The sequence below is a fragment of the Esox lucius genome, chromosome 22 (assembly GCF_011004845.1).
Source record: "Esox lucius isolate fEsoLuc1 chromosome 22, fEsoLuc1.pri, whole genome shotgun sequence".
NCBI classification, from domain to species: domain Eukaryota; kingdom Metazoa; phylum Chordata; class Actinopteri; order Esociformes; family Esocidae; genus Esox; species Esox lucius.
In genome coordinates this window covers 6,710,281-6,738,154 of record NC_047590.1, presented here as the reverse complement: position 1 = coordinate 6,738,154, position 27,874 = coordinate 6,710,281, and the positions used below count along the sequence as shown (strand labels likewise).

At 42.9% G+C, this 27,874-nt stretch overlaps 2 protein-coding genes across 7 annotated transcripts in view; both read left to right on the top strand.

Annotated features, from left to right (window-relative positions):
- Nucleotides 1-1,335: 1,335 nt before the first annotated feature.
- dph3 (diphthamide biosynthesis 3) lies at nt 1,336-3,283 on the top strand. Its single transcript, XM_010890224.4, has 3 exons — nt 1,336-1,552; nt 1,647-1,721; nt 2,828-3,283. The coding sequence occupies exons 1-3, from the start codon at nt 1,442-1,444 to the stop codon at nt 2,897-2,899; spliced, it is 258 nt and encodes an 85-aa protein (XP_010888526.1). The 5' UTR covers nt 1,336-1,441; the 3' UTR covers nt 2,900-3,283.
- Nucleotides 3,284-5,285: 2,002 nt separating this feature from the next.
- The window catches only part of LOC105022090 (cytoplasmic protein NCK2), a 47,778-nt gene continuing 25,189 nt past the window's right edge, over nt 5,286-27,874 (top strand). For 5 of the 6 annotated variants that reach the window (XM_010890223.5, XM_034289702.1, XM_034289703.1 and 2 more), the window contains exon 1: nt 5,286-5,482. The gene's annotated coding sequence lies outside the window, so the exon portion shown is untranslated. Of the gene's footprint in view, nt 5,483-12,881; nt 13,871-27,874 lie in introns of those variants that run through there. The other variant, XM_020042468.3, reaches the window with a different exon arrangement.

Below are 27,874 nucleotides of genomic sequence, written 5' to 3'. Positions count from 1 at the left end.
GCGTCAAATTTAACCAACAGAACTACATGTTTGTCTCTGACTCTAACGTCACTTGTCATTCACCTTTCAAGGTGTGTAGGTAGTTAGCTGATTCTATTGCTAATAAGCTAACTCTATCACTTTCCCTTGCTTGGACAAGTCCACTCGCAAGTCCACTCAGATCTGACGATGCAAAAGTTATTCAAGGGCTTAGAGTTTAGGGTCGAGGGGCTGTCAATGTCGCATTTCAACTGCAGCTGAAGTATCCAAGGATCTTAAAGGTCAAGTGGGGAAACCAATCTGTTTTCACACAGTGAAATTGTGAGAATGTTTTGGCCTCGGGTGGTCTGGTGGCCTCTATCGCTGGTACTCATTTGCCGGTACAGTGTGCAATTGATTATGTGTCACTGATATTCAGCAGGTTCTATATTACACTCTTCCTCACCTCTGTCCAATAAAGCATGAAATTACCCCACAAAATAATATCTTTGGAAGTGTGAAAAATATGGTAATGCCGTGTTTGTGTAAGAGCTGTTTAAAAAAGAAAAAGGGCTGGAAATATCAGTCTGTTCAGGTGAGATAGAAACTTTGACACAAATCATTAAATTACTTTATGGCTGTGTTTTTAATTATTTATGCGTTTTCCTAATACCCAAAAGATCTGATTAAGCATTTCAATGGCACAATAATAATGAACATACTTTAGAGACATATAGAGAAGTAGCAATATGTTCAATGTGTTCTCTTTTTGTGAAAGTAATCTATGACAAGGTTGGTAGAAACATTCAAGTTACTTATTGCTGTGTATTTAATTGTTTACACATTTTCCGGTATTTAAATATTTATACATCTAACTTAACATTACAAGGGAGAAATTATTTTTAAAAAACAGACCTATTTTTAAAAAATATTTAGACACACGCAAAATGGTGATATGAACATTAAATTATTATTTACAAATACATTTACAAAGATTGCATGGGGGCTTAAAGCACAACAAATTCATAACATACTGAAAATACATGCTGATCGTATGAGTAACGGTTGGTAAACAAAGATTAGACCAGTTTTGTCTGGGTAGCACCAATAATAAAAAAAAATTAAGGAAATGCGGAAAAAAGACACCTGTAGTTAGTATGTACTGTAATTTATTATTATTATTATTATTATTATCATTAGGCTATTGGCACATGCGCAGCGAGTAACACGACCATTAGAACAGTTTGTTTTTCTTCGCAAGATTTCAAGGCTAGTTGGTAACAGTAGCGTGTGTGTGTTCGTGTGTGTACGTGTGTGTACGTGTGTGTGTGTGTGTGCATTCATTTCAATGATCTTGGTTCAATGAACGTTTTATGATGGCAATGATCTGCGACGGTGGCGCAGAGATGGTACGTCACATTTTTAAGGAACTACGAAATGTCGCTACTGTAACGCGCTATTTGGTTACGAAATAAGTGGTTTAATGATGTCTGTATTTCACGACGAAGTTGAGATCGAGGATTTTGAATATGACGAGGATGAAGAGATGTACTATTTTCCCTGCCCATGTGGTGACAGATTTGCCATATCTAAAGTAAGCGAACTTAGTATCCCAACGTAAGAAAAACACAGGCATTAGACACGTTGTGTCCACAATCCTTTAATTCATTGAATCTTTGTATCTATAGGAAGATTTGGAAAATGGAGAAGAAGTAGCAACATGTCCGAGTTGTTCGCTCATTGTGAAAGTAATCTACGACAAGGTTGGTATGAAAATGATTCGTTTAGTTGTTGGTGTTTTGATAGCTGGAAGCTTCTGACTCAGAATCTGAGTCTAGAAAACCAAACGAGATTGGGAAGGATTGCTTCACCTCAACATCATTAGTGTCTTGACGTCCACATCAGAGAGGGTTAAAGCTTTTCACCAGGGAAGAAACTCGTTTCAACATGGACCACTGAAAACATCTGCCATGCTAATGTCGTCAATCGGGTGGTACTAGCCTGGTCACGTAATTCCACCAATACACAAGTCTGTACACAGGCAAGAATAATAGCACTTACAAGTTTTCTAGAATTTGTTATGAGATTGGAGATCGCATTGGAAGGGATCTTGTACCATACCATTACAGTGCAGAATCTTTCCAGATCCTTTGGACTGAATTTATGGAGTGACATCTTTAATTCCAACCATTTTCCACTCCAATAGGATTCAAGAGGGCAAAAAGAGAGCAAGACCATTGAAAAATTTAGATTTTCTGGTCAGTTACCCATTCCTTGTGGAGTCTGATGTGTGCTTGGGTTCATTATATAAATATTTGTGTTTCTATGCCAATCCCAACACTGGTGTGCCTGGTCCAAGAGCTATTTTTGTTTCTTCTGACCATAGCACTCTGTTCAAATCTACCTCCATATCGCCTCCACCAAGTTCCAAGGCTTTACAGAGATTCCTAGGCATTAACATTTGTTGGTTCTCAATAAAGGCTTTTTTCCTGGCAAGCCTTCCAAATGCTCTATTGGCATGGATGTGGTGTCTAATTGTAGATGTATTTCTCAGTTTTACATGTGTTAACACATTATACACCCCAGTGAAACAGAAAGCAACTGAGACGTACTTAAAAATAGAAACTTCCCTCGGGTAACTATTGTGGACTCTGGGCAATTGCATATTAATTATATTGTTTTAAAGGTATTTTATTTAAATACAGCTTATAGCGTTTATTTTACGCAAGCTTTTTCCCCCCTAATTTCTATGATTGCCAATAATTTTGGATGTGACTGTGCCAGGCGTAGGCTGGAGAAATTCTGTAACTATTGTGTTCAGTTAAATGAACAAATGACTAGCTAACTTCTGTTTACCTGATTTTACCAGGAGGAATTCATGTCTGGGGAGATAATCGAAGCACCAACTACCGAGAACAAACTGGAGCTGGCTCAGTCCTGATGGTCATCACACAACTACCTGGTTTTCTCACCTTCTCTTGGCTGCATTTTTGTTGTACTCCCACATGACACAGAGACAAATTGGGCCAGTTTCGTGGACACAGATCAAGCCTACTTTAGGAAGAAAAATCTAAATCCATGGAGAACTCCACGTCCGCAGTCTTCCCATTATGAACTATGGTCTATGTGTCATTGTTGAGGTCTGTGATGGAGAAATCAGTTCTGCAGTCATGTAAAGGCAGGGGACCCTAACTCAGATTTGCAAAAAGTATTTAAATACATTTAAAGTTTATTTTTTATAAACATGTTCATACGTCTTTGCTGATTTCCCATTGTTAAACTCAGGAGTGAATACCGGATTTTAGCTTTTTTCACTGCATGCAGTTTTAATGTTTGATCAGCAGGGGGAGGCAAAGGTTCAAGGAAATTAAAGTAGGACACCAGTACTTTGAGTAATGTAACTAAAATGGCTGTGTAGTCATTGCTCTATTCTAGCCACAGTTATTGGTATTTCAAATATATATATTTATTTTTTTCTAACGAATGCAATGCTGTAAAAATAAATTGTCTATATGTATGAAATTCTTCAGCCCATGCTCAGGCAATTATGTACTTTATTGAGCTTATTCTGTGCGACTGATACCATGTTATAGCCTCTGCCGTTCAGAGCGCTGTGTTTAGAAACAGCAATATAAGCTATAGATTTTTTCGACTTTTACAGTTCAACCTCTTTCTATATACAATTTTGCAAGCAATCAGCAAGCTTCCAATGCGCCTTGGCGTAGATTCTCCTATTTTCTGGAGGTGTTTGAGGAATGTGACACCGTTCTTCCATGAGAAATTCTATTTTTTCTTAATAGGTGTTGGTAAATGCTCTATCAGGTTTTGCTCCAGAATCGTCTCAGAGTTTATTATTGGGATAAGATCGGGTGACAGAGACGACAATAACTTAAAACATCAACTGGATGAACAGTTTTCATCAAAGAAACTGCTGCCAATGTTCCCTAAAAATCATCCCTCTCCGTTAGATCTCTTCTAGCCAGTGGAACCAAAATAATGAGCAATTGAGTCGGTCCAGTATTTTAACGCATTACCCTAAGCAAGATGTTGTTACAACTGAGTGAAAACACCTGCTTCTTATATAGTCTTTACAGGGGTTGGCAAAAAGATTAAACTTGCAAGCAAATTTTGGTCAGGGGACAGGATGTAATTGTTCAATTATAAAAAAAAGTATACACTGAAACTTGGTGTTAAATAATCCCATTGGTTTATGAAAATCAAAACGTTATTCCTTGATTACACTGGGACACGGTTACTTAAAGCATTTTATTTTGTGAAAATATTCAATTTTGTTGAATTCCTGGTGATCCCCCATGTTGTATATACCATGAGTCATAGAAAAACATGAATTATTCATATTGCCGGTTCATTATAATGTGCATTTTATTGACCGAAAATTGCAGAACTATTCCCTATTTCCATACTCCTCTCTCGCTGTCACGGATTAAAATACAAGCATTAGGTTTGACATGAGCAGGTTGCAGCGGTCCGTTGCTTTAAATCCATGAGGGATGTGAAGGAACTGCACAGAATCCAATCAAATGAAATGACTCATGCCGAGAAACAACGTAATCTGTTATTCACCGATACTGTCACTAGCTAGCATACCACACACCACCAGCTATTCTTACTGGCACTGCAGGGCATGACCTGTCAGGGAGAGCAGTGACTCGTGTCTCAAATGGCCACCTTTCCCCTAGGTGGCATGCTACGGTGGAGACCAGGGCCCATAGACTCTAGTTGTGCACTATTTAGGGCAGAGTACCATTTGGGATGTGACCAGGAGAGGACATGATGGTGTCCTTCATGTGATATTTAAGGCCCTGTCCGCCCGCCTGTTTATCGGGTCTGCCTGGTGGCTGCTGCTGTTGGAGGAAGCTGAGCACAAGTCAATACTGCGACTGCATGGCCCATCAGGGGAGCCGCAGCAGTGCCCGGTCCGAGGACCTGCAGAGCACGTCACCACTGAGAAAAACGGACGGAAAGGGAGGGTAACAGCGCCAGGCATGATCTGGGGACGTGTTTGGGATGAATATAGTGTCGTTTATGGGATGAAAAGCATGTGTTCAGTATTATGTGCTCAGTCACAAACAGTTATGCATTGCTCTGCTATTGGTGGGGGGGGGGGGTATTAAACAAAACGATTGAAAACGTTAAAAAAAACAATATATCCTGCGAGTCTGCGAGCGTGTCCTTGTTGGTGCTAGAGTTGGGTTTGGGAGTGTTTTGTTCGGGAGTGTTATGTTTGAATGTGCCCTCCGTGCCCCCTCTGCTAACTCCCTATCCATTCTTTTGGACAGGCTTGACGTCATTTCAAGGCAGTGGGTTGGGCTCCGGAGATTGAGGAGGAGACGAGCAACCCAGTTGCAGGGCCTGCGAGAGAAAAAAAAAAAAGACGTCGTGAAAAATAAACAAGCATTTTGGGTTGTTGAACGTTAACTTTTAGACCTAGAAAGTGAATATCGAATATTGCAAAGGCAAATATCTGCTTTGAACATCCGATTCAGCTGGAGAAACCCCTAAGGTAAGAAGACAACAAAGCACTCACGAACTGAGCGCAAAGTTATGGTTGCTTGCTTGACGGGAGGTGCAGTTGGTGATGACTGGCATTTGGCTTTTGTTCAATGAGTCAATTTCGAGCGGTTTATAAAATTATTTAGAAGATTACAAAACGCCAAAGTCAGATTAGGGTTTGTGGGTTCCGGAAAAGTAGAATGTTGTTTTGTGCGTTTAAGCGGTATTCTATTCCTCCATGGCTTTGTCCACCGCTGTACAATAGCTACATTGCCTATAGACAAAGATTTTTGCGGTGTTATCAGTATTATTGTATACATTATTGGTATGTTTCAAACTTTAACATTGTTTCTGAATGATAATTATGATTCGATTGTTTCATTCTTAGTTACATTTTCAAAGATGTATTTCAATAAAACACGCTTTGGCAGTCCTCTTTCTGAGGACCTGACTCGATATATTCCACATGGTAAGTTAGACAGTCTTGAGCAACATGTAAATCTATTTTCGCATTCATTATATTTTTTAAATCTGTAAAACGTTCTTAACGTTGCTAAACTATATGAAGCAGAACAAAACGTGAAACTATGAAGATACAACGATTCATCTTTCTGTCAGGATGTGTAGCGATGATGGGACAAACCTTTTTATGTTTTTCAGAGATAAATATTTTTTTTGGCCACACCTAAACATAAGTCGCGCTACAACGATGTCCCCACAAACGAGTGACAACAAAATGCAACCCGTAGTTTGCCTGTCCTGTCCAGCATTTGGGAAGCACTAGCCTGACCTAACCACAATTTACGACAGATATTTCTCAGTCAGTCATCTTAACTAACTTTGAAGCTAGAAGCTTTTACCTCTGTTTTGAGAAATAATTTACTTCTAACTGGCTATCATTTCTTAATTTCTACCAGTGGAGCTCACACTTTTTGAGAACTGTCATATCCAATAAGACATTCAATACTCAGCATTCTGCTACAATTGATCATTGAAATTCAGTAAGCCATGCATTCATTATGCTCCCCATAGGTCCGTGCAATATGTTGATGCTAACATAATTTTATTTTCCAATGCATTCCAAAATTGTCAGCTTTAGTTTTCACACTGTGCTGTTTGTCAATCAAAATAGCATCCTAAACTGAATCGACGATCAGTCATTGGATGTGAACAGAATTTACCTACATCATGTTTTGGGTGACTTGTGTTGGTAGCCAGACCTATGAATGAATGAATGAATGGTGCAATATGAATTTGGAAGTCAGTTTCTTTAAAATGGGATGATGTTAGTATTTTAAACGTATGTGTTGATATGGGTTAACCTCTACAATAGGGCCTGGTCATGTGTTTCTGGTTCCGAAGTACTTGAAGTGATGTGCATGGCCAAAAAAAAAATAAAAACATCCAAGCTCGAAGTTTTAAATATTTCCCAGATTAAAATGTTTAATGCCTCTAAAACTCTTACATTTCCTGTGATCCTCAACGTGATAGTCAACTAAACAAGCTATATCAGACAGGATTTATTAATGTACAAACTGGACTGTTTCCGACATCCAAAAGTGCATTACTGATTGAACTTACACAGGTGTAACAAAGTAATTACTCACCATTTCACTTTTTGGAAGGGATAGTCCTTCAGTGAGTTTGGTAGGGCAGTCCTTGTGGTTACGGAGGACTGCCTCTGCTTTTTCTTTTTTTTGGCCTGATTTCCTCAACCGTGGGATCCAGAAGAAGAGTGAGATGGATGGTGGGTTGGATATACTTTTTTTGGAACATGACAATACGAGGGGGGGGGGGTGGTATTTCAATATTTAATTGCAGCGCAGTCAATCATCAATGCCAGGAACATGGATGAGTGAGAGTAATGGTACAATGAACTATTTGGGGAATCTTTGACTTTACTTTTACATGAGTTAAGTGTTGCTTAGCACATGATGGAAACCACTGCACTAGTGGACACAAGCAGGGCTGGAATAAAGCTTTATTGACTAGGCCTGCTGAGATAGGGCAATTTGGGAGATGGCCAATGAGTCCAAGAGAACCTTGGGATGGGGCACGTTCGTGAAGACATGCATCTAAGCCTGAACCAGGCTAGATTAAGTTCAGGGCATTTGGGGACCGTAATACCGCTTGAACACCATTTCCATCGTCCCATGAGGGATTATCCCGACGACGGGCTGTAACGGCAGAAGTAGGCGCATGCCGGGAAGGCAGAATAATCAGCTCTGTTGGCAGTGAGGGCTGGTGAACATTCCCGACCCTCTTACGTCGTAGGAGTATGGCTGGAAGTGCCAGAGTGGATGCTGGCTGCTGGTGCCCCTTGGACGTTGGTAGCCACGTCTGCCAGCTACATAACTGAAGAGACGTGGTCGCAGTGTCACGTGATTACCCAATAGTCACCGCAGACAGCTGCGAGAGTGTGGAGTGGATGGCCCATTCTTGTTGTGTTAAAATCTGTAGCAAAGTGTATTTGTTACATACGGTTGAATTTAGGAAAATAAGTATGTTGTCTTGTTTTATTTACTTCAAATGAAAAGCAGGAGTCTGTAATTATTTTTTAGTGTAACATCATCAATTAAAGAGCCCACCTGTGAAATTAGTGTCACATCATCAATTAAAGAGCCCACCTGTGAAATTAGTGTCACATCATCAATTAAAGAGCCCACCTGTGAAATTATGACATCATCTGGGATGAGGGGACAATGGAGCGGGAGATTGGCCGGAGAATCGGAGCAGTGGGGGCGGTATTGCATTCGGTTTACCGCACCGTTGTGACGAAAAGAGAGCTGAGCCGGAAGGCAAAGCTCTCAATATACCGGTCAGTTTTCCTTCCTACCCTCACCTATGGTCATGAAGGCTGGGTCATGACCGAAAGAACAAGATCGTGAGTACAAGCGGCTGAAATGGGTTTTCTCAGAAGGGTGGCTGGCTTCTCCCTTAGGGATAGGGTGAGAAGCTCAGCCATCCGTGAGGAACTCTGAGTAGAGCCGCTGCTCCTTTGCGTCGAAAGGAGCCAGTTGAGGTGGTTCGGGCATCTGGTAAGGATGCCCCCAGGACGTCTCCCTAGGGAGGTGTTCCAGGCACGTCCAGCTGGGAGGAGACCTCGGGGTAGGCCCAGGATTAGGTGGAGAGATTATATTTCGACACTGGCCTGGGAACGCCTCGGGATCCCCCAGTCAGAGCTGGCAAATGTGGCTCGGGAAAGGGAAGTTTGGGGTCCCCAGCTGGAGCTGCTGCCCCCGTGACCTGATACGGATAAGCGCATGAAGATGAGATGAGATCATCTGGGATCAATTGCACTTGTTTTTTTGGAAGGCGTCAAGGTACAGTGGGGAGAACAAGTATTTGATACATTGCCGATTTTGCAGGTTTTCCTACTTACAAAGCATGTAGAGGTCTGTAATTCTTATCATAGGTACACTTCAACTGTGAGTGCCGGAATCTAAAACTAAAAGACACCTGTCCACACACTCAATCAAACAGTCTCCAACCTCTCCACAATGACCAAGACCAGAGAGCTGTGTAAGGACATCAGGGATAAAATTGTAGACCTGCACAAGGCTGGGATGGGCTACAGGCCAATAGGCAAGCAGCTTGGTGAGAAGGCAATAACTGTTGGCGCAATTATTCGAAAATGGAAGAAGTTCAAGATGACGGTCAATCTCCCTCGGTCTGGGGCTCCATGTAAGATCTCACCTCGTGGGGCATCAGTGATCATGAGGAAGGTGAGGGATCAGCCCAGAACTACACGGCAGGACCTGGTCAATGACCTGAAGAGAGCTGGGACCTGGGTCTCAAAGAAAACCATTAGTAACACACTACGCCGTCATGGATTAAAATCCTGCAGCGCATGCAAGGTCCCCATGTGGTCAAGCAAGCGCATGTCCAGAACCGTCTGAAGTTTGCCAATGACCATCTGGATGATCCAGAGGAGGAATGGGAGAAGGTCATGTGGTCTGATGAGACTAAAATAGAGCTTTTTGGTCTAAACTCCACTCGCCGTGTTTGGAGGAAGGAGAAGGATGAGTACAACCCCAAGAACACAATCCCAACCGTGAAGCATGGAGGTGGAAACATCATTCTTTGGGGATGCTTTTCTGCAAAGGGGACAGGACGACTGCACCATATTGAGGGGAGGATGGATAGGGCCATGTATCGCGAGATCTTGGACAACTACCTCCTTCCCTCAGTAAGAGCATTGAAGATGGGCCGTGGCTGGGTCTTCCAGCATGACAACGACCCGAAACACATAGCAAGGGCAACTAAGGAGTGGCTCCGTAAGAAGCATCTCAAGGTCCTTGAGTGGCCTAGCCACTGAAGAGTAGCTATGATAAAAATGACAGACTTCTACATGCTTTGTAAGTGGGAAAACCTGCAAAATCAGCAGTGTATCAAATACTTGTTCTCCCCACTGTATGTCAGAGAGCCCTTTCAAGCAACCACACAACAAAGACAAAGTAACTTTAAAAAAAAAAAGTCTGAAAGTTCTGGAAAAGCCCAGCCAATGTTGGGCTCCAAAAATATATATACCATATTTTGAACATCCACCAGAACTGCTAATTCCTTTATATGTATTTCTAAGAATTTTGGTTGATCCCTTCTTGTGCAGATCGTCTAATGAAATTGAGTGAGTGGGCAAGGAAAACCTGTCACAACAAATCTTGTTGTCACAATCATGTTGTGACAAATCTTGTTGTGACAGATGTGGCATGTGGAAGATAAAGTGAAATCAAACCACTATCAAACCTTTTATCCTAAATGGAAAATGATAGGTGTGGTGCAAAGCCGTCACTACTCACCACCCTGAAAACACCATCCCTACAGTTAACCTTAGAGGTGACAGCGTCGTGTCATGGGGATGCTTTTCATTGGTAGGGATTGGGAAAGTTGTTAGGGTTGAGGGAAAGATAGATGGAGCCAAATATAGGATATAGTAAAATCCTTGAGGAAAACCTGTATTATTTTGCAGGAAACCTTGGACTGGGGAAGAGGTTCGCCTTTCAGCATGACATTGGAATAATTACAAATCATGAAATTGAGTGTCTTAGAATAACCTAGGTTTCAATTGACTTCAATCTAATTGAGATTCTGTGGAAAGATTTTGAAGTTGAGCTTGACTGGAGACTTATCAAAATGTATCAAAAATTGCCACTGTAAATGTTGGCAGAGGTTGTTCTACCGGGTATTTATTTTTCACACTGAAGGAAGATAATATTGTTTTATGTATGTGGTCTCCGTCAGGGAAAATACCCATTGAAACTAAAGCAACCCACTCAATTTCCTTTCTCTCTCTTTCTGCTGATCCTCCACCTTCATCTATTACTTCCTACAGGAAGTTCAACTATTTCCTGTAGTTTGTGTTTTAGTATTGTCCGGAGCACCCATTAGTCTTGAATCAGTCTTTGATTCAATGTGAGGCAAGTTGGTAGTACACTATATTCGTGCCGTCTGTAAAACATGACCGGGATTACCGGGTTTGTTTACCCGGCGGGTTTGCAACCTAGAGACAGTTTTTACTAACCAGGTGCTATAGTTGTCTTCCTGCCTGCCCAGTGTGAAGCAACCCTTTGAGCATGTGTAGGTGTATTTGTGAGCAAGCTTTGAAAGCACCACTGTTGTTGCTTCAGATTGTACAAAAGGAGCCTATGGGAGAAGATGGGGAAAACCACCAGGTTTGGATTTATTTGCCTGCTGTTGGAGGAGATCATACAGTAACTGTGATTAATGAGACCAAAGGGCTGTCGAGGAGAGGCCACTTTGTGGTTTGTGAAGGCACCAGTGTAGCTTAAACAAGATTGTGTTTGTCTGCATCTTTTGTCTGCTCTGTTAAGCCCGATTGAAGACCAAGAGAACATTCCTTCTCATCCAGTTATTCACCATCTCTGACATCTCTCAACATCTCTGGTCTTTCCAGTGGTCCAAAGGGCCTAATAGTTGTGAGTTCCGGTATTCCAAGTCAGGGACAGGGAAAAACAGAAGAGAAATGCAGTGGTTGTTTGTTTTTCAAGGGGATCATATTATAAGAGGGGAAAAAAAGGATCTACACCATGAACTCTAAAGAGGTGTAGCAGTGAAGGAATGTTAAAACTGTTTCACTTTGAAACAGGGTTTCTGTACAAGTGCACGAGCAACAGGGTAGTGTCTGTAAATGACAAAATATTAATTAAGCCAATAGATACGTTTTTATAGTAATATTGAACTAAAGTTGTTGTCCAATGTGTCTGTGTATACATTTGATATAGAGCTCATTAACCTATTCATTTTAGGCTTCTTTGTGCGGACCTAGACAGGAGTATGGGCGACAGTAAGGTATCCATGTTACTTTGACCTGCAACTCGGGAGTATAGATTACAGTAAGATTCAGTAAGATCAGAAAAGTTCCTCTGGGTGGTCTCATCAAGTTGGGAGTCATATTGAGTATATTAAGATGAGCTGACCTGAAAAGGTATCATTCGTTTATTGGTTTGAGAGGAAAAAAACACAGTATCGAATCGGAAAACTTTGTTTTTGCCGTCACTGTTTCCTCATATTTCATCAGTTGTGGCAGAAATGCAATTTCTGTCATGTTTGATAACAAGTAATTAGAGAATGTTCCATCTGTTCCGACTCTCACATACTTCCACTGTTGGAGGATTTCCCCCCATTCCTGATTCTCTGAGACTCATCATCGGCTGTTCTCCTGTCTCTGGGCGAACGGTCCCTCAGAATCAACCACTGTGAGGTATTTTAATATTGAATGGGTATGTCGTCTTTCACTATGCGGCTGTGTTTTGCCACCTTTCCTCTGGAATATAGATTTCACACATTTCTCACTGTCTCTGTTTTCAAAGCACCTCAACTCGTATTTTAGTTACACTAGACAGATTTAGAAAGTTTCGGAGGTGGTTGCGATGGGTAAAGTCCCAGGTTCATGTAGATGCCAGAATTGCAACACAGTAATCACTTCCTTTCAAATCTCACCATCTTAATTAGTACCTGGAAGATTGACTACAGCTTTTCAGAAACTGGGCCAAGACAAATTCCCCAAACATCTCCTACCTCATCACCGTTAGATCAGTGTTTCATACCTCCTTCCTCATCACCATTAAATAAGTGTTTTAAACATTTCAGAGGTGGGGCAGTGTTGACTGTTGCAAAAACTGGGTATCAGAAATACATGTATGTTTTCCAGAGTATTGTATCTAATAAAAATACAGCGTTTTCTGGATTTATTTATTACAAAAATAACAAATATTAAAAACAAACCCCTCATTGTGCTGGGTATTTTAAATACAGTGCTCCATACCCAAGCATGAGCACATTATCTTCATCAGTTTATAAAATACATCAGAATGGACTTTAAGCCAGAGAAATGAAAAAGACAAAATTCCTCAGAAGTCGTTAAAGTGAAAATGTTTAATACATGTAACCTAAATACTGTCCATCTCTGGAAACATTGCAGGTCTCAGTCATGAGCACGGTCATTGAGAACTTGAAGATGAGCCGTCAGATGGTCACATTGACTGCTGACCCTGTATACTCGCCACAGGAAGTGTTGGAGCTTAGCTAGCTCCAGTTCAGTCTTTTCAGGTTCTCGGATTCAGATCCATTTGAGTCAATACCATGATGTACAGAGGCTTCGACTGCAAACAGACCACTGTGGAAAGGGGGACTTCCTCCAGGCTGTTTCTGGTCATCATTCAAACAACTGTCCCTGTCCAGTTGAAATGTCCAGAGTTTACTGCTGGTATTGTCAAGAACATGGATTGATGAGTCGGGATGTTAGAATACACCACTGTCTCTTTTCAACAGAGCTAAAAGGCCCAGAAAAATAATCCTACTGACTTTCAAACCCCTCTCTGGAGTGGGGGCTTTAATTGCACACAATCACTTGTTTTCTTGCCCCTCCGGTAAGCTCAGAGTTCTTCCCATATTCAGATGGAATTGTATGGGCGCTCCCAGCTAGTTGTCCCATTAACCCATGAAATAACTCTTCTGGTCAAGTGACTGCAAAATAAACTTTCCACGGCAAGGCAACAGTAGCTCACCAGTTGTAGGTGCCTCTGGTCATTGTTGTGTTGTTGCGGGAGGAGGAAAATAAATACTCTGTAGCTGGCTGGTCATGGATACAAATAGGCCTGGGTCGTGAGCCGTGTCTGACTTCAGACTGTTCATTCACACATGATGAGTCATCAGCCTAATGTGACCTTTACTGGAACGTTGGCTCGGGTCTGGGGGAGCAGGTCGGCGCTGACAGTTGGGAGGCTCGCTCCATTGTTTGGTAGATCTTTTAGCTGCCGGCTCTAATGCTCTACTTTGCAGAATACATGCTCTGATCAAACGATCACGATGCAGCTGTGTCTTCTTGAGGGGTGAAGTATGCCGCGTCAAACTGACGCAGGGGTTTCGTGAGGATGAGGTAAAAGCTTGGTTATTTTTCTCTGTACGTGCCAGCTTGTAACACAGTGTAACCCGGCAGCTGGGCTAGGCTACGCCTGTCTTCTGAGTCCAGCTGTGGAGTGACTATTCCCTGTAGAGCATTGTAGGCCTAGCTTGTTCTCTCTCTTTCTCTCCATCCACTTTCTCTCGGCTCACTCCTGCATTCCAAGCAGCCCTGTCCGTACAGAAGCGTGCTACAGTGCTATTTATACCAGCCAGCAGAGAAGGACGAGGCTCAAGCTGTACACAGGCTGAACAGGACTTCAGAATGCTGCCTGGAAGTTCATGTTTAGAAAAATATATTCTGCTAAATCTGGGTTTTTTTTGGAGGGGGGATTTGGCTGCAAAGTAGTGCTCACTGCTGTTATGTCAACAGGTCAATGTGTGTTTTCCCTTTTCTGAGAAAGGCAGGAGGACAGGACCTGTTTTCTATTGGCTTCTGAGAAAGGCAGGAAGACAGGACCTGTTTTCTATTGGCTTTTGTTAAAGGCAGGAGGACTAGACCTGTTTTCTATTGGCTTCTATCAAAGGCTACTAGATACACTTTTCACCATTTTCTGGACAGGTCTTGCTTTTGGACTAGCTTTTGCTGTTCTGATGCAATAAAAAATTAGAATCTTTGAATGGGGGATACATTTTTTCTTTTTTGTGTCCGATTCCGGCAGACAGTACGTGCACAGAAACGTTGTTTCTAAATATCAGGCCCGGACTTGCACTCCCTTTATAAGAGCCTTGGGGTGAACTTGCCTGTTTCAGGGCTTTCCCTGATCTCCCCAACACAGGAAAATGCATTATACATCCAGTGAATCCAGAAGTGTCTCCTGTAGCAATAGACAATGGACTTGTTCTAATGCATGGAGATGTCTGCGGTGCTCTCAGTATGCAGACCATGATCTGGAGCTGTCCAGAGACTGCAGCCGGAGATCCGATCTGCGGAAAGTGGAGTCAGCATGTACATGTTGGAGATTTCAGGTTGAATGGGTGAAGTGGAGGGTGTAACTGAGGCAGAGAGGTTGTCAAACTTCGGAATATGTTCTCTTATTTTCTAGCGACCCTTGTTTTACCGGTCAGGTCAATTTATGCCCAACTGGCAAGATCAATGCATCAATACGCAAGTCCTGGCATCTTTGCTTCTACAATTGCAAGTGACTGTTTTCAGAGGGAGCTGTAGGGACTGTATTTCCTGTGTCATGACTATACTATGGGAGAGGGAAACGTTTCTTGGCCCCAAAACTCCCAGAAGGCCCTGAGGCAAGAGACCAGCTGTTGTGGTAACCTTTGACCTGACTCCCTTCCTGCTTAGGTCATGGGGCTTGTCCCTGATCGCTCGAACTGACTCCAGAGAGCTAGTCTGAAATGATAGGCATGTTCAGTGTCATGCTGTCGTGCATATTTCACCTCCTAGTTCGATGGGCGGTCACCTCTGTCATTTTGTTCTCGTCAGATGGGAGACGCTGATTGGTCGGTGAACTTGATGGATCCCAGAACTTTCTGGTTTTGGTTGCTTTGTCGTCTCATCTTGGCACTGCTGCACCGACCACAGCATGAACCACCAGAACGAGTCGCTAGAGAAAAACCTTTCTTACTGTTTTCCCACCAATCATGGACAGTCCTCTACACGACACACCAGGGCATTTGGAAGGCTGCATGTTTGAATTATTTCAAACACTCATCCCTAGTTTTGCAGAGAGGATGCAAAGAGCGTGCAATGGAGTTATTCTCTGTTCTAAATGTGGACTTAGTTGATTGATTCCCTTTTGAAAGCCCCCTGTTGGCCAGTCTGTTTGGCAGAACATTTTCAGATTCACTCTCTAACACAGTGAGGAGCTAACGGTTGGTTTCATGCAAAGGCATGCGGGTATCATCAGGATCCTCAGAGCCAATCAAGTGGAATGCAATTACTGCCTCTACCTGTCTCCGAGACAGATTTAAAAAGCATTCTCTCACATTCTCTCCCTCGCCCGTCTTCTCATTGAATTGCCAAGGATGTGGCATTTGTAGTGTCACGAGTGAGGGGAAACCTAGGTCTTAACTGTGTAATCGACTGCCAGGGAAGACCGTTAAATCCGTGGTTGTCTTGACTAAAGACAGTCACCGGTTACAAGCCAGTCGTCAGGCCTAAGACATGCTCTTCCTGATCCGTGGCCTGTATCCACAGCAACGTGGTGTGCGTTTGACGCTCGTTGTGCGTAGGGGTCGAATCCTCGGCTCTGATCTCTAACATCTGACCGTGCGGATAAATGTGTGGCCACATACGACACGGTGTTCCGCTCACACAACGGCCGCGTGAGAGCATGTTCCGTCCAGCACCATTGTGACACTGAGCTGCGTGGCTCGTTTCATTATTCAGGAGAGCAGTATGTTTCCCACCATGCTGAGACTTGGGAGAGAGCGGTCGAACGGTTGGTGCATATATGCACGCCGTGTATCTCTCTCTCTTAAAATAGATCAGAGCTCGCTGAAAGAAAGCTCGCCGTATTCTCATCATGCTTTGTGTTCGTTTTCGGTTTAGAAAACCTAAATTCACGACTTACGCCTTAATCTGAAGGGAGGAAATGGAATAATGCTCGAATTACTCCGCCCTCACTGCCCTCCATTCGTACTCTTGTCCATTTACTCACTCGCCCTCCGTCACTGCTGGCCACGGCCTGAACGACTGCTTTAGCTGGTCCGACACCCTGGTTAATGCAGATGTAGAATCCGGGTCATGACCGCGTGGACACCCCGAGAGGGGGTGCTGTTCCTAGATCCCGGGTCACAGTTCCTGAGACTCCACTAACCGAGTGCCACAGAATGATCGTTTATAATGACAGTGTTGTATTTCCCTTCTGATTGGCACATTTTTTTTTTTGTCTTGAATGTCTTAAGCTACGCTCATTATTTAAAAAAAAATCTGTTTCACACATCAGTTGAAATAATCGTATTCTGTATGCTTAGAGGAACTGTTCATTTTCCATTTCTTCCTCTGTCTTTTATTTAATGTAATTATCTTTGTCTGGCTGCTTTTTCTGCCTCAATTGATCCTCTGTCTGTCACCCCTTTCTCTGTCTCTCTTTTCTCGGTGTCTCTCTCATCTTTGTCACCGTGTTTTGGACAGCCTGGATGCAGACTTCTGAAGAGAATCACTTTGAAATAAATGTCTGTTTGGTTGTTAAAGGGAACATTGCTCATTGTTTGCGTCAGGATTTGCTGCTTGAGGGTGAAAACGTTTGTAGGTGGTTACGTTACTGAATGCAACAGCTGTAACTGGTACATTCAGTAACATCATAAAGGACACATGATTCAACCGGAAAATACTTAATATACACCCCTCCAAAAGCACCTCGAGTTGCACTGTGTGTGACAGTTGTCATACCAGGAACAATAAATTAGCATTCAGGCAGAAACTGAATCACAAGGGCTTTGGCTCGTGTTGCCTGTTCGTCTTTCTTTAGAACAATATATCTCATGCCTTTTTTCAGGAATAAAAAAAGAATACTTTAACCGCACAACCTTTTTTCTTGTTTGAGATGGTAAAAGAGCAAGCGTGAAAAGACAGAGGGCCTCTGTGCAGGCAGACAAACATTATTACCGTCATCAAAAGAAATCCAACATGACATCCTTGGTCAGGCTGAACATGCCTCTCCTGAGGCAAGATCTGCGGTAATTGAAAAGGGAGGAGGTTATCTTGAATCTAAGATGGGCCAGAGCAGAGGCCTTTTCTATTGTCTGGTAGAGCTACATAGTTTAATGAGATTGTGAAATTAACCTGGTACCTCATTAAAATCTCTTTCTCCCATGTGAAGTAATGACATACAGTATCTAACAAAAGTGAGTACACCCCTCACATTCTTGTAAATATTTGAGTATATCTTTTCTTGTGACAACGCTGAAGAAACGTTGCTACAATGTGAAGTAGTGAGTGTACAGCTTGTATAACAGTGTAAATTTGCTGTCCCCTCAAAATAGCTCAACACACAGCCATTGATGTCTATACAGCTGGCAACAAAAGTGAGTACACCCCTAAGTGAAAATGTCCAAATTGGGCACAATATTTTGTGTGGCCACCATTATTTTCCAGCACTGCCTTGACTGTCTTGGGCATGGAGTTCACCAGAGCTTCACAGGTTCCAGAGCTTCACCAGAGCTTCCTTTTCCACTCCTCCATGACGACATCACGGAGCTGGTGGATGTTTGAGACCTTGCGCTCCTCCACCTTCCGTTTGAGGATGCCCAACAGATGTTTAGGTCTGGAGACATACTTGGCCAGTCCATCACCTTTACCCTTAGCTTCTTTAGCAAGGCAGTGGTTGTCTTGGAGGTGTGTTTGGGGTCGTGTTGGAAAAATGCCGTATGGTCTTGGCCACCATGCTGCAGCTCAGTTTCAGGGTCTTGGCCATCTTTATGTAGAGGAACAATTCTTTATTTCAGATCCTCAGAGAGTTCTTTGCCATGAGGTGCCATATTGAACTTCCAGTGACCAGTATGAGGGAGTGTAAGAGCGATGACACCAAATGTAACACACCTGCTCCCCATTCACACCTGAGACCTTGTAACACTAACGAGTCACATGACACCGGGGAGGGAAAATGGCAGATTGGACCCAGTTTGGACATTTTCACTTATACTCACTTTTGTTGCCAGCGGTTTAGACATTAATGGCTGTGTGTTGAGTTATTTTTGAGGGGACAGCAAATTTACACTGTTATACCAGCTGTACACTCACTACTTCACATTGTAGCAAAGTGACATTTCCTCAGTGTTGTCACATGAAAAGTTATAATCAAATATTAGCAAAAATGTGATGAGATACTGTATGTAAAGTGTTAGAGTCCAAGATGTGTAGACATTCTATAGGCTACAAACAGTAGAATTCTACATTACTGAGCCGTTGGCTTTTGGATCTTTTTTGAATTCTTAGCTAAGCTCAAGCTGTCAACACATTTAAATGAATTGAGGATGTGCACAGAGAGCAATTTCATTGGGATTTTTCAAGAAGTGCGTGTCTGAGAGCTGTGTTTCCTGTGGATGGTAGCCTCATAGTCATTTAACTATTTCCTGTATATGTCACACTTTGAGGCTCTGCATCTGTTTACTGAATTATGCTTTATGCTGGAATTTTCTTGTCATTGTGTGTGTGTGTATGTGTATTTGGATAGTGGTTAGATTTCAAGAGGCAAACAATTTCTTCCTCCAATTACAATTAGCAGTCATTGGTGTGATTCATTCTGGTGTGACTCAGATCTGCAGCAGAATTGCCAAATCAAGACATTGCACCAAGAATGAGCCTAGCTCCAGCATCTTGGCGGTTCCGGCATGTTTTCAGAGCACTAGCTCGTGTATGTACATGCAAGGACAGGAGACATGCACTTTAAATTGGAGGCTTAAGCCGGCCTACAAGTTCTCCTTTTTCCTGAGGAGTGTGCCTTCTAAGGTCTGTGGAATAGGATTTATATTTTGTAACTGATTGAATGGCTCAACTGTACAGTAGAAAAATGAATGAATGAGAGCCTGTCTGGTCAGATTCGCATGGAGGTGGTGGAAGTCCCAGTTGTTTTGACAGGTGCTTAGCTTGCTGCTACTGTAGCAGGTCATTTGAGTGATAGCTGAAGCCAGTCATCTGCCTTGGGGCTTGGGAGGGAGGAGGGAGTGAGTGAGAGAGGGGGGGGGAGTGAGAGAGAGGGGGGGTTGAATGAGTGAGAGAGAGGGGGGGGGAGAGAGAGATGGGGAGAGGTGAGGATGGGGGGGAGAGGTGAGGATGGGGGGGAGAGAGGGAGATGGGGGGAGGTGAGATGGTGTGATGGGGAGAGGGTGAGATGGGGAGAGGGGAGATGGGGAAATGAGGGGGAGGTGAGATGGGGAGAGGTGAGATGGGGAAATGGGGGGAGGTGAGATGGGGAGAGGTGAGATGGGGTGAGTGAGAAAATAGGGAATATGGAAAATCTCACTCCAGATCTCAGGAAAGTAGATCTAATTTCACTTCAGGAGGACTAACACTCCACCAGTTATTTTTACCTTGGTCTGACTTGAAGTTCACCTGGGTGTTTTAACAGGCTATAAAGACTGACAAAGCATGAAGGGCATATTTTGCCTATTTTAAGGACCCTGTATGAACTTAACCCCTGACTTGATTGAGAACTCGCTATCATGGCATCTGCGTGGGTTCTAAAAACAGGTACATTCACATTTGTATTCGAGGACTATGTCGAGGTACGGAGGAAAATGAGAGAAGTATGCAAAACATGCAAAACTAAAATTACTGATGTGATAGCCACAAGGTCTCACAACTTGGTGAGACATTCTACAAAGAAATTACGGCGGCCGGTGCTTGTCTAGTCAGCTGACGGGCGTTAATGTCAGAATGAGATACTGTTGAAATAACGGAATGGGGAGATGGGAAACTAAATTCTATTCAAGGAATTTCCTGGTGGTGAGTTTAGCAACAGTCTGATTCAGAGAGGGTTAAACAGTAGCCCATGTAACTCAGTAATAATTAACCAATGAGATTCCAATGGCATTTTCTTTAGCTTAGTATTTCTGGTAATATTCCCAAATTTACAAGCATGCAATGATCCCTAGCCTTTTTTTTCAAAGTGGACAGTATTTTTGATTTTCTTTTTACATCCTTCAATAGGCTTACTATGAAAACATATATTTTATCCAAATAAATAATGGCAGTTGTCAGCATGTAAATACATAAAGACAACCCACTGAATAATATTAGGTTCCTGTTCGCTAATTCACGTTTTACAACAAAAAAGATTTGATCATCATCATAACAGAACGTTTTTTAACCATCGACCTAAAGACTCAAAAGCAAACATTTGGGACTTGACTCGATCTGAGCTGTGGTACTTAGGACTTACTTGAGACTTGCCCGTCATTACATGGGACTTGATTTGAGACTTGCCCATCATTACTTGGGACTTGACCTGAGACAAGGTTAAGACTTGTGATGTGCAACAATGTGACTTGGTTGCATGACTGTTCATAACTCTTACTTGTCTTTTATGGTTGTCCTAGACAGGTAGGGTGGTGGCTTTCAACTCCATTCAGAAGGATCGTTTTATTCTTAGTAAGTGGGAATTTTTCATTAGATTTTTCTGTCGGCTAATGATGCTTTTTCCCCACTATTGTTAGTCACCTTGTGTTTTGAGTCCATTCAAACAACATTTTGAGATGGAACTTTGTTACAGTAGTTTTACCAGGAGAAAGTGTACATTGATAAATGTAGCCTAGCAAAGTTATTCATACAGTGGGGAGAACAAGTATTTGATACACTGCCGATTTTGCAGGTTTTCCCACTTACAAAGCATGTAGAGGTCTGTACTTTTTTATCATAGCTACTCTTCAACTGAGTGACGGAATCTAAAACAAAAATCCAGAAAATCACATTGTATGATTTTTAAGTAATTAATTTGCATTTTATTGCATGACATAAGTATTTGATACATCAGAAAAGCAGAACTTAATATTTTGTACAGAAACCTTTGTTTGCAATTACACAGATCATACATTTCCTGTAGTTCTTGACCAGGTTTGCGCACAATGCAGCAGGGATTTTGGCCCACTCCTCCATACAGACCTTCTTCAGATCCTTTAGGTTTCGGGGCTGTTGCTGGGCAATACAGACTTTCTGCTCCCTCCAAAGATTTTCTATTGGGTTCAGGTCTAGAGACTGGCTAGGTCACTCCATGACCTTGAAATGCTTTTTACGGAGCTACTCCTTAGTTGCCCTGGCTGTGTGTTTCGGGTCGTTGTCATGCTGGAAGACCCAGCCACGACCCAACTTCAATGCTCTTACTGAGGGAAGGAGGTTGTTGGCCAAGATCTCACGATACATGGCCCCATCCATAAGGTGCACTTGTGTCCTGTCCCCTTTGCAGAAAAGCATCCCCAAAGAATGATGTTTCCACCTCCATGTTTCACGGTTGGGATGGTGTTCTTGGGGTTGTACTCATCCTTCTTCTTCCTCCAAACACGGCGAGTGGAGTTTAGACCAAAAAGCTCAATTTTTGTCTCATCAGACCACATGACCTTCTCCCATTCCTCCTCGCGATCATCCAGATGGTCATTGGGAAACTTCAGACGGGCCTGGACATGCGCTTGTGCTGGTCTACAATTTTATCCCTGATGTCCTTACATAGCTCTCTGGTCTTGGCCATTGTGGAGAGGTTGGAGTCTGTTTGATTGAGTGTGTGGACAGGTGTCTTTTATAGGGGTAATGAGTTCAAACAGGCACAGTTAATACAGGTAATGAGTGGAGAACAGGAGGGCTTCTTAAAGAAAAACTAACAGGTCTGTGAGAGCCGGAATTCTTACTGGTTGGTAGGTGATCAAATACTTATGTCATGCAATAAAATGCAAATTAATGATTTAAAAATCAGACAATGTGATTTTCTGGATTTCTGTTTTAGATTCCGTCTCTCACAGTTGAAGTGTACCTATGATAAAAATTACAGACCTCTACATGCTTTGTAAGTTGGAAAACCTGCAAAATTGGCAGTGTATCAAATACTTCTTCTCCCCACTGTAACATCAAATGAAGGAATATCGCCCCATGCTTCTTTAATGTATTTATATATCTAGATACAACATATTGTCTGGATAAAAAATAAGAAAATACATAATAGGTTTTGGCTTCAGCCTAAACGCCCAAGTATTCAAAACAATATTTTATTACTTGCTTTTTAGTGGAATTTTCCGCTCTGTCTGGCCTACATTCCTCGCTTGCTTTCTGCATATAACATATTGAAATAGGCTCCAGCAAATAGAAATAGGCTAATTACCCAGAATGTCGGTTGTGTGCTGCCCTGCAAGACTGTTATTTACAGCGCAGAGCCTTTTCAAGTTCGACTATTCTTAACAACTGTCTGTTCCTTTCTCTCTCATTATTACCATACAATGTTGTTATTTAGTTAGGCTGTGCGCAAACAACATACAGCTTTCAGAACTCCGTCACCAGGCTCCTAGATTGATGGTAAATCATAAGAGTAACCCTATATTCCTTGGCCAAATCAAACAAAGGGTGTGGCATGGGAGAAAAAGGAACAGGTGGGTCAGACATTGTCTGAGTGAGAGAAATTCCTCTGCTATCTATACTATAGCCCAGCATTGGTTTACCTATCGCACATTATTAAAACCGGCATCCATGGTAAATGGGAGTAGATATGTAATTGGGCATGTAGCCCATATACGGACGGTTTGCTTCGCTGTGCCCGTTATCTTCAAGTAGGATAAACATTGTCGGTTGTATCACATAGCCATCATCATCAGTGACATTGGCATGGCATATTTAGACCTTGTTTGTCGTCTTTGCTGGCTGCATTTAATATTAGTGCTGCCCAGACTACCAACTGGGGAAAGACCAGGAATGTAATGTCTGGAGAAAACCTGAACATCTCACAACCCAAATCGATAAAATATTGTCAATAGTTTGTCATATGAGGGAGGGAGTGAGGAATGGAGTGATGGCGTGAAGGAGAGAGTTATTAAGGAAGAGGGAGCCCAGGGAAGACAACACAGCGACCCTCCGAGTGTTTAATGTGTTTGGGTTCTTCCTGTGTCGTAGGGAGACTTGGAAATATTATGTAGGTCTCCAAGGGAGTGTGATGCAGGACATTCTGGGAGTGCGACGTAGGGCAGATACGGGAGCGCGACGTAGGGCATACGCAGAGATGTAAATAACATGGTGCCTCATTGATCCTGGTTTAAACTCGCTGGAAGAGGCCTCTGGAGGGTCTAATTATCCCCTACATCATTTTTACTCCCTCAGGCTTGGGACACGTGTGCAAATGGTGGTGGCAGGAGGCAAACTCTATGTGAACCCAGCGATGCACAGACCTAGCCGTTGCTTTCATCCAGGCGGGCTACCCACTCTGTGGCTCGTCAGTGCCATTCCTCCCAGCGCTGCATCCGACACCCACTGCATGTTCGGGATGAAATGGCTTAGCCATAACAAGCTCTGGTGATATGTGAAACGTGGGACTTGTCAACATCATTAGGCCTCCTCCTATGAACTCTGCCTCTCGGGTTGATAAACAACTTGAAAGCGTATAGTGAATAATGTCCTAGAATGAAAATACATTTTCAAGTTTCCATCCTTCCCTTTTTAGGTTGAGTGGTTTCATCGCTGGGACATCACTCGCTTTATTCAATGAATTGAAACATGTCGATGTCTGTGATCCAAAGTAAATACTGATCCAGAGTGGCCGCCCCTGACCCACTCAGACCAGGTCGGTGTAGCGAAAGGCTAACTGGATCATGATATGTTTTTCGGGGGTGGGGGGGATTGACTCAAAGACAACATTTGGGAACTGCTTTCTGATTCTGTCTGGCAAAAATGTAGCTAACTGCCAATTATCCCTGGTGAATATTTAGCATACAGCAGCAGTCCACCAATACTGTTCCGCCCCTCAGCTTGATTTAACCTGCCAATTTAATTCATGAATTCACCGTGAATTTAACAGAATCCTAGTGCAACAATAAGAAGCTTCATACATATGTAGGCCTGGATCTACTAGGTCTGTTGCTTTCTCAACATCCTACCGACCTAAATAATTTTTAGGCCAAGCAAACTGACAGATCTGAAACCAGATTACTGGTTAACCTGAATCCTGGAGAAATTCTTGGGGTGAGAATGTTTTGTGGATGGGATGGGCTTGCCTGTCTGGAGGACTCGTTCGCTGGGTAGATGCGTGTCTGTCAATGGCTGTGTTGAAGCGCACTGATTGTGATGGCAAGACACCTTGATCTCCCCCATCCTGTCATATGCCTCCATCACAGGCTCCACAGGAGGAGTTCTGAGCAGCGCAGTGCCCCCAAAACATTTTCTCTTAGGGAAAAGATGATGCAAGCCTGGCTCAAACCTGTCACACACACACACACACACACAAACACACGCCCTTCAATAATCTATTCCTGTCTGCAGGCGTTTGTCTTCAGATGTGACAACCGCTCTCTGTTTCAGTTCGATGTTACCTGTATGATGCCGGCCGATCCCAGCAGTATGCAAATAACATTGCGGGTAAAATCACAATTTCGTCTCACAGAATGGTAAAACAAAATGTAATTTCATGTTGGTATCAATAGCACCTTAAGCCAGTGTGTGCCCTCAGAAATGTAAAACGACTAAATATGCAAATGAGACTATCTAAAAGTATGTATGTGCGAACGGTTTTACGCCTATTCACAGATGGTTAACACTGTTTGAGAAATATAAATCTGCATGTGCAAGACTCATCTGTCACATTCACAACCTTTTTGAAATATTTATTTACATTAAATATTTCTGTTTTATTTTCAAGAAATTGCCACAACGAGTGCCTTTTCTTTGTTATTGTGGGATATTGTGTGTCCCATAATAAACATCTTTGTAATCAATTATAAATTAAGTCTATAATGCAAAGAATTGTGGAGTGTGAGATGGGTGTGAAATTTTTATAAAGCACTACATTTCTTGCCCCGGTCACCCCGTACCATTACAAATCTCTGAATTGCTTTTCTCTGAATTGCTGTCGTAAGATCTCATCTTTATAACTAACGCCAGGACAGCTGTGGGTGGAAAAACAATCTGTGATAGCTTTTTCTATGTCATAAAATGATTAACTGAAATGCCGTATTTGGGAATTGGCCACCTACTCTATAATGAACAGAATTGCATGCAGTTTCTTACATAACACTGGTCAAGTAAAATCTGCCTATGAAACTGCTGTATTTCCTTTAAGGAAACAAATATCTTTTTTTGGAAATGATTTTTGAACAATTATGCTCAGGCTGACCTTTGTGTGGAATTGCCTTTAATCATTTCTCAGTGGCAATTTGAATGACCTATACTTGATCAGCCTCTTAATGCATTAACAGTAACCCTTCTGTACATCTCTGGGCTTTAACATGACAGGCTTTAACATGATACTGTTACTTTCAGCCCGGAAGGATAGCAGGATTAGGCATTGAGTAGCAACATCTAGTCCAGTCATGTGGGATGGAAAAGATCACTGGATTTTGCTCCCCAGTACATAAACAAAAAGCGTGGGAATAATCTGAGTGAAAGCCCCCCCCCCCCCCCCCCCCCCCCCCCCCGCCCAGAGCCCTAAAAGACAGTGTACAAGGTCAACTTCTGCTGGTTTGGCAGCGGTTTTAAAACCATCGTACAATGACAGTCATTCTGTCTTTTTCCCGAACTAGGACTCCCAGGGACATCTCTATTGAGGTTGATTGGAATGGCATTGGCTGTGTGGCTGATCCGACATCAGGCACAGTGAGATTGATCACAGGCGAGCTGGCGGCTGGCGCTTTAAATGAATGCCCCCGGCGTTATAATTGATTTGCCTCTTGGCGGCAACGCCATCACTCCTACTAAAGAATCTTGGTCGTTAGGAAGGCCGGGGAAGTGCGCCTCGGAGCTGAGGACACTCCGTCCGCGTTCACACTCATTAAAACTGTGTCTGTCGACGTTGCCTTTAGCAGGTCAAAAGAAGCGATTGAATCACTGGTTTCCCTTGAGATGCTAGATGTACTCACTTCTAAACGTCCTTGTTCTTTTCAGGCCTCTCCCTTTACAAAACGACCGTGAAGAGCCAGAGAGAGCTAGTGACTGTGTGCGTTTCACGTTTTTGACCACAGCTGACCGGTCACTAGATTGGACCTACAAAAATCGTTGTGTGTCAGCCGGCCTCAGCCGGCTCCATCTGGTCCGTCTTCTGATACTGTTGGTGTCAGCTTGCACTGCGGTCTCTTGGCCTGGCGTCGACCATGTGACTCCCTCCGGCCGTGACCCAGTTGCCTCAAAAGACGTCCCCCGGGGGGAAGGAGTGGCGATGGGCACCCTATGGTGACAGGAAATGACTGCAGCCGCTACAGAGGGGAGCCCCTGCACAAGGGAAGTCAAGAGCGTGACCTCTGTGACCCCAGTCCCAGAGAACACCATGGGAGCTGTCACAACACACTCTCCCAAGACCAGCAGTAACCGAGCAGGCGCTGACACATGAACAGCTGCGGTTCTTTGTCTTTCTGTCTTCATCCTTCAGCCTGGTGTGTTGAGTATGTTTGATCAAGTAGCCTGGACGACAAATATCACAAACCCAAAATTCACTGAAGGGAAGAAATAACGGAATGGGTGTCAGACGATGCATGCAGTCTGTTCACGTGCAAAGTCTTTGGTTGTCCCCTACCTCTTGGACAGGCTTTTCCAAACTTGTAAACTGGCGAGAACCTCTGATAAGACCAAGTCCAATTACTGCTAGTAGTGAGATCCTTATCGTTAATAGACTATAACTCAGAAAACCAAATGGAAGCGCTCAGGCATTTATGAGTTATAAAAGCCAAAACCAAACCCCACTTTAATTAAGAAATTGCTGCCTGGGAAGGAGGGATCGAGAGAAGCTGTAAAGCTTTAGTGAAAATGTTGTGACCTTTTCAGAGAGCCATTTAACATGTTTGTTACTGTAGGCTCTAGGTGGAGCGGAATATTGTTGGCTCAACAGTATTCTGCCTCCTCCTTACAGACCGGCGTGCCTCTAAATGTCAACTGTGGAGGAAAACCTAGAGGTACTACCCAGCAACTACAGTTGTGACTTCAGGGACTGTTCCCAGTTCAGTCACTTTAACGCAGCACTGAAATATGCCAAGCCTATGCTCACATTTGTAATCATATAAATGGAGATAAAAACGGAACTTTGAAATCAGGAGTGTAACACCAGTTCTGCAGAACTTTCCTTAGAGAATGCGAGACAGTGTATTTTAACCCCTGATAAGGTCTGATATGATATGGTTCGCGGACTCTCTGTGCTGGAATGGTATTCTTTCAGAAAGCAGCAAACACTTCTTCAGTTCTTCGCTAGCTAAACCTGAAACTGTAAACGGTTATATTGCGACTGTTTCTGGCATGGAATAGTTCATCTTCAGTCTCGCTAGAAATTGCTAAAATCTTATGCTTATTCCTAGGAAGTTAGTAGATACTAGTAAGCCTACTACTGGCTAATAAGCTGTTAAAACAGCCAGTGGA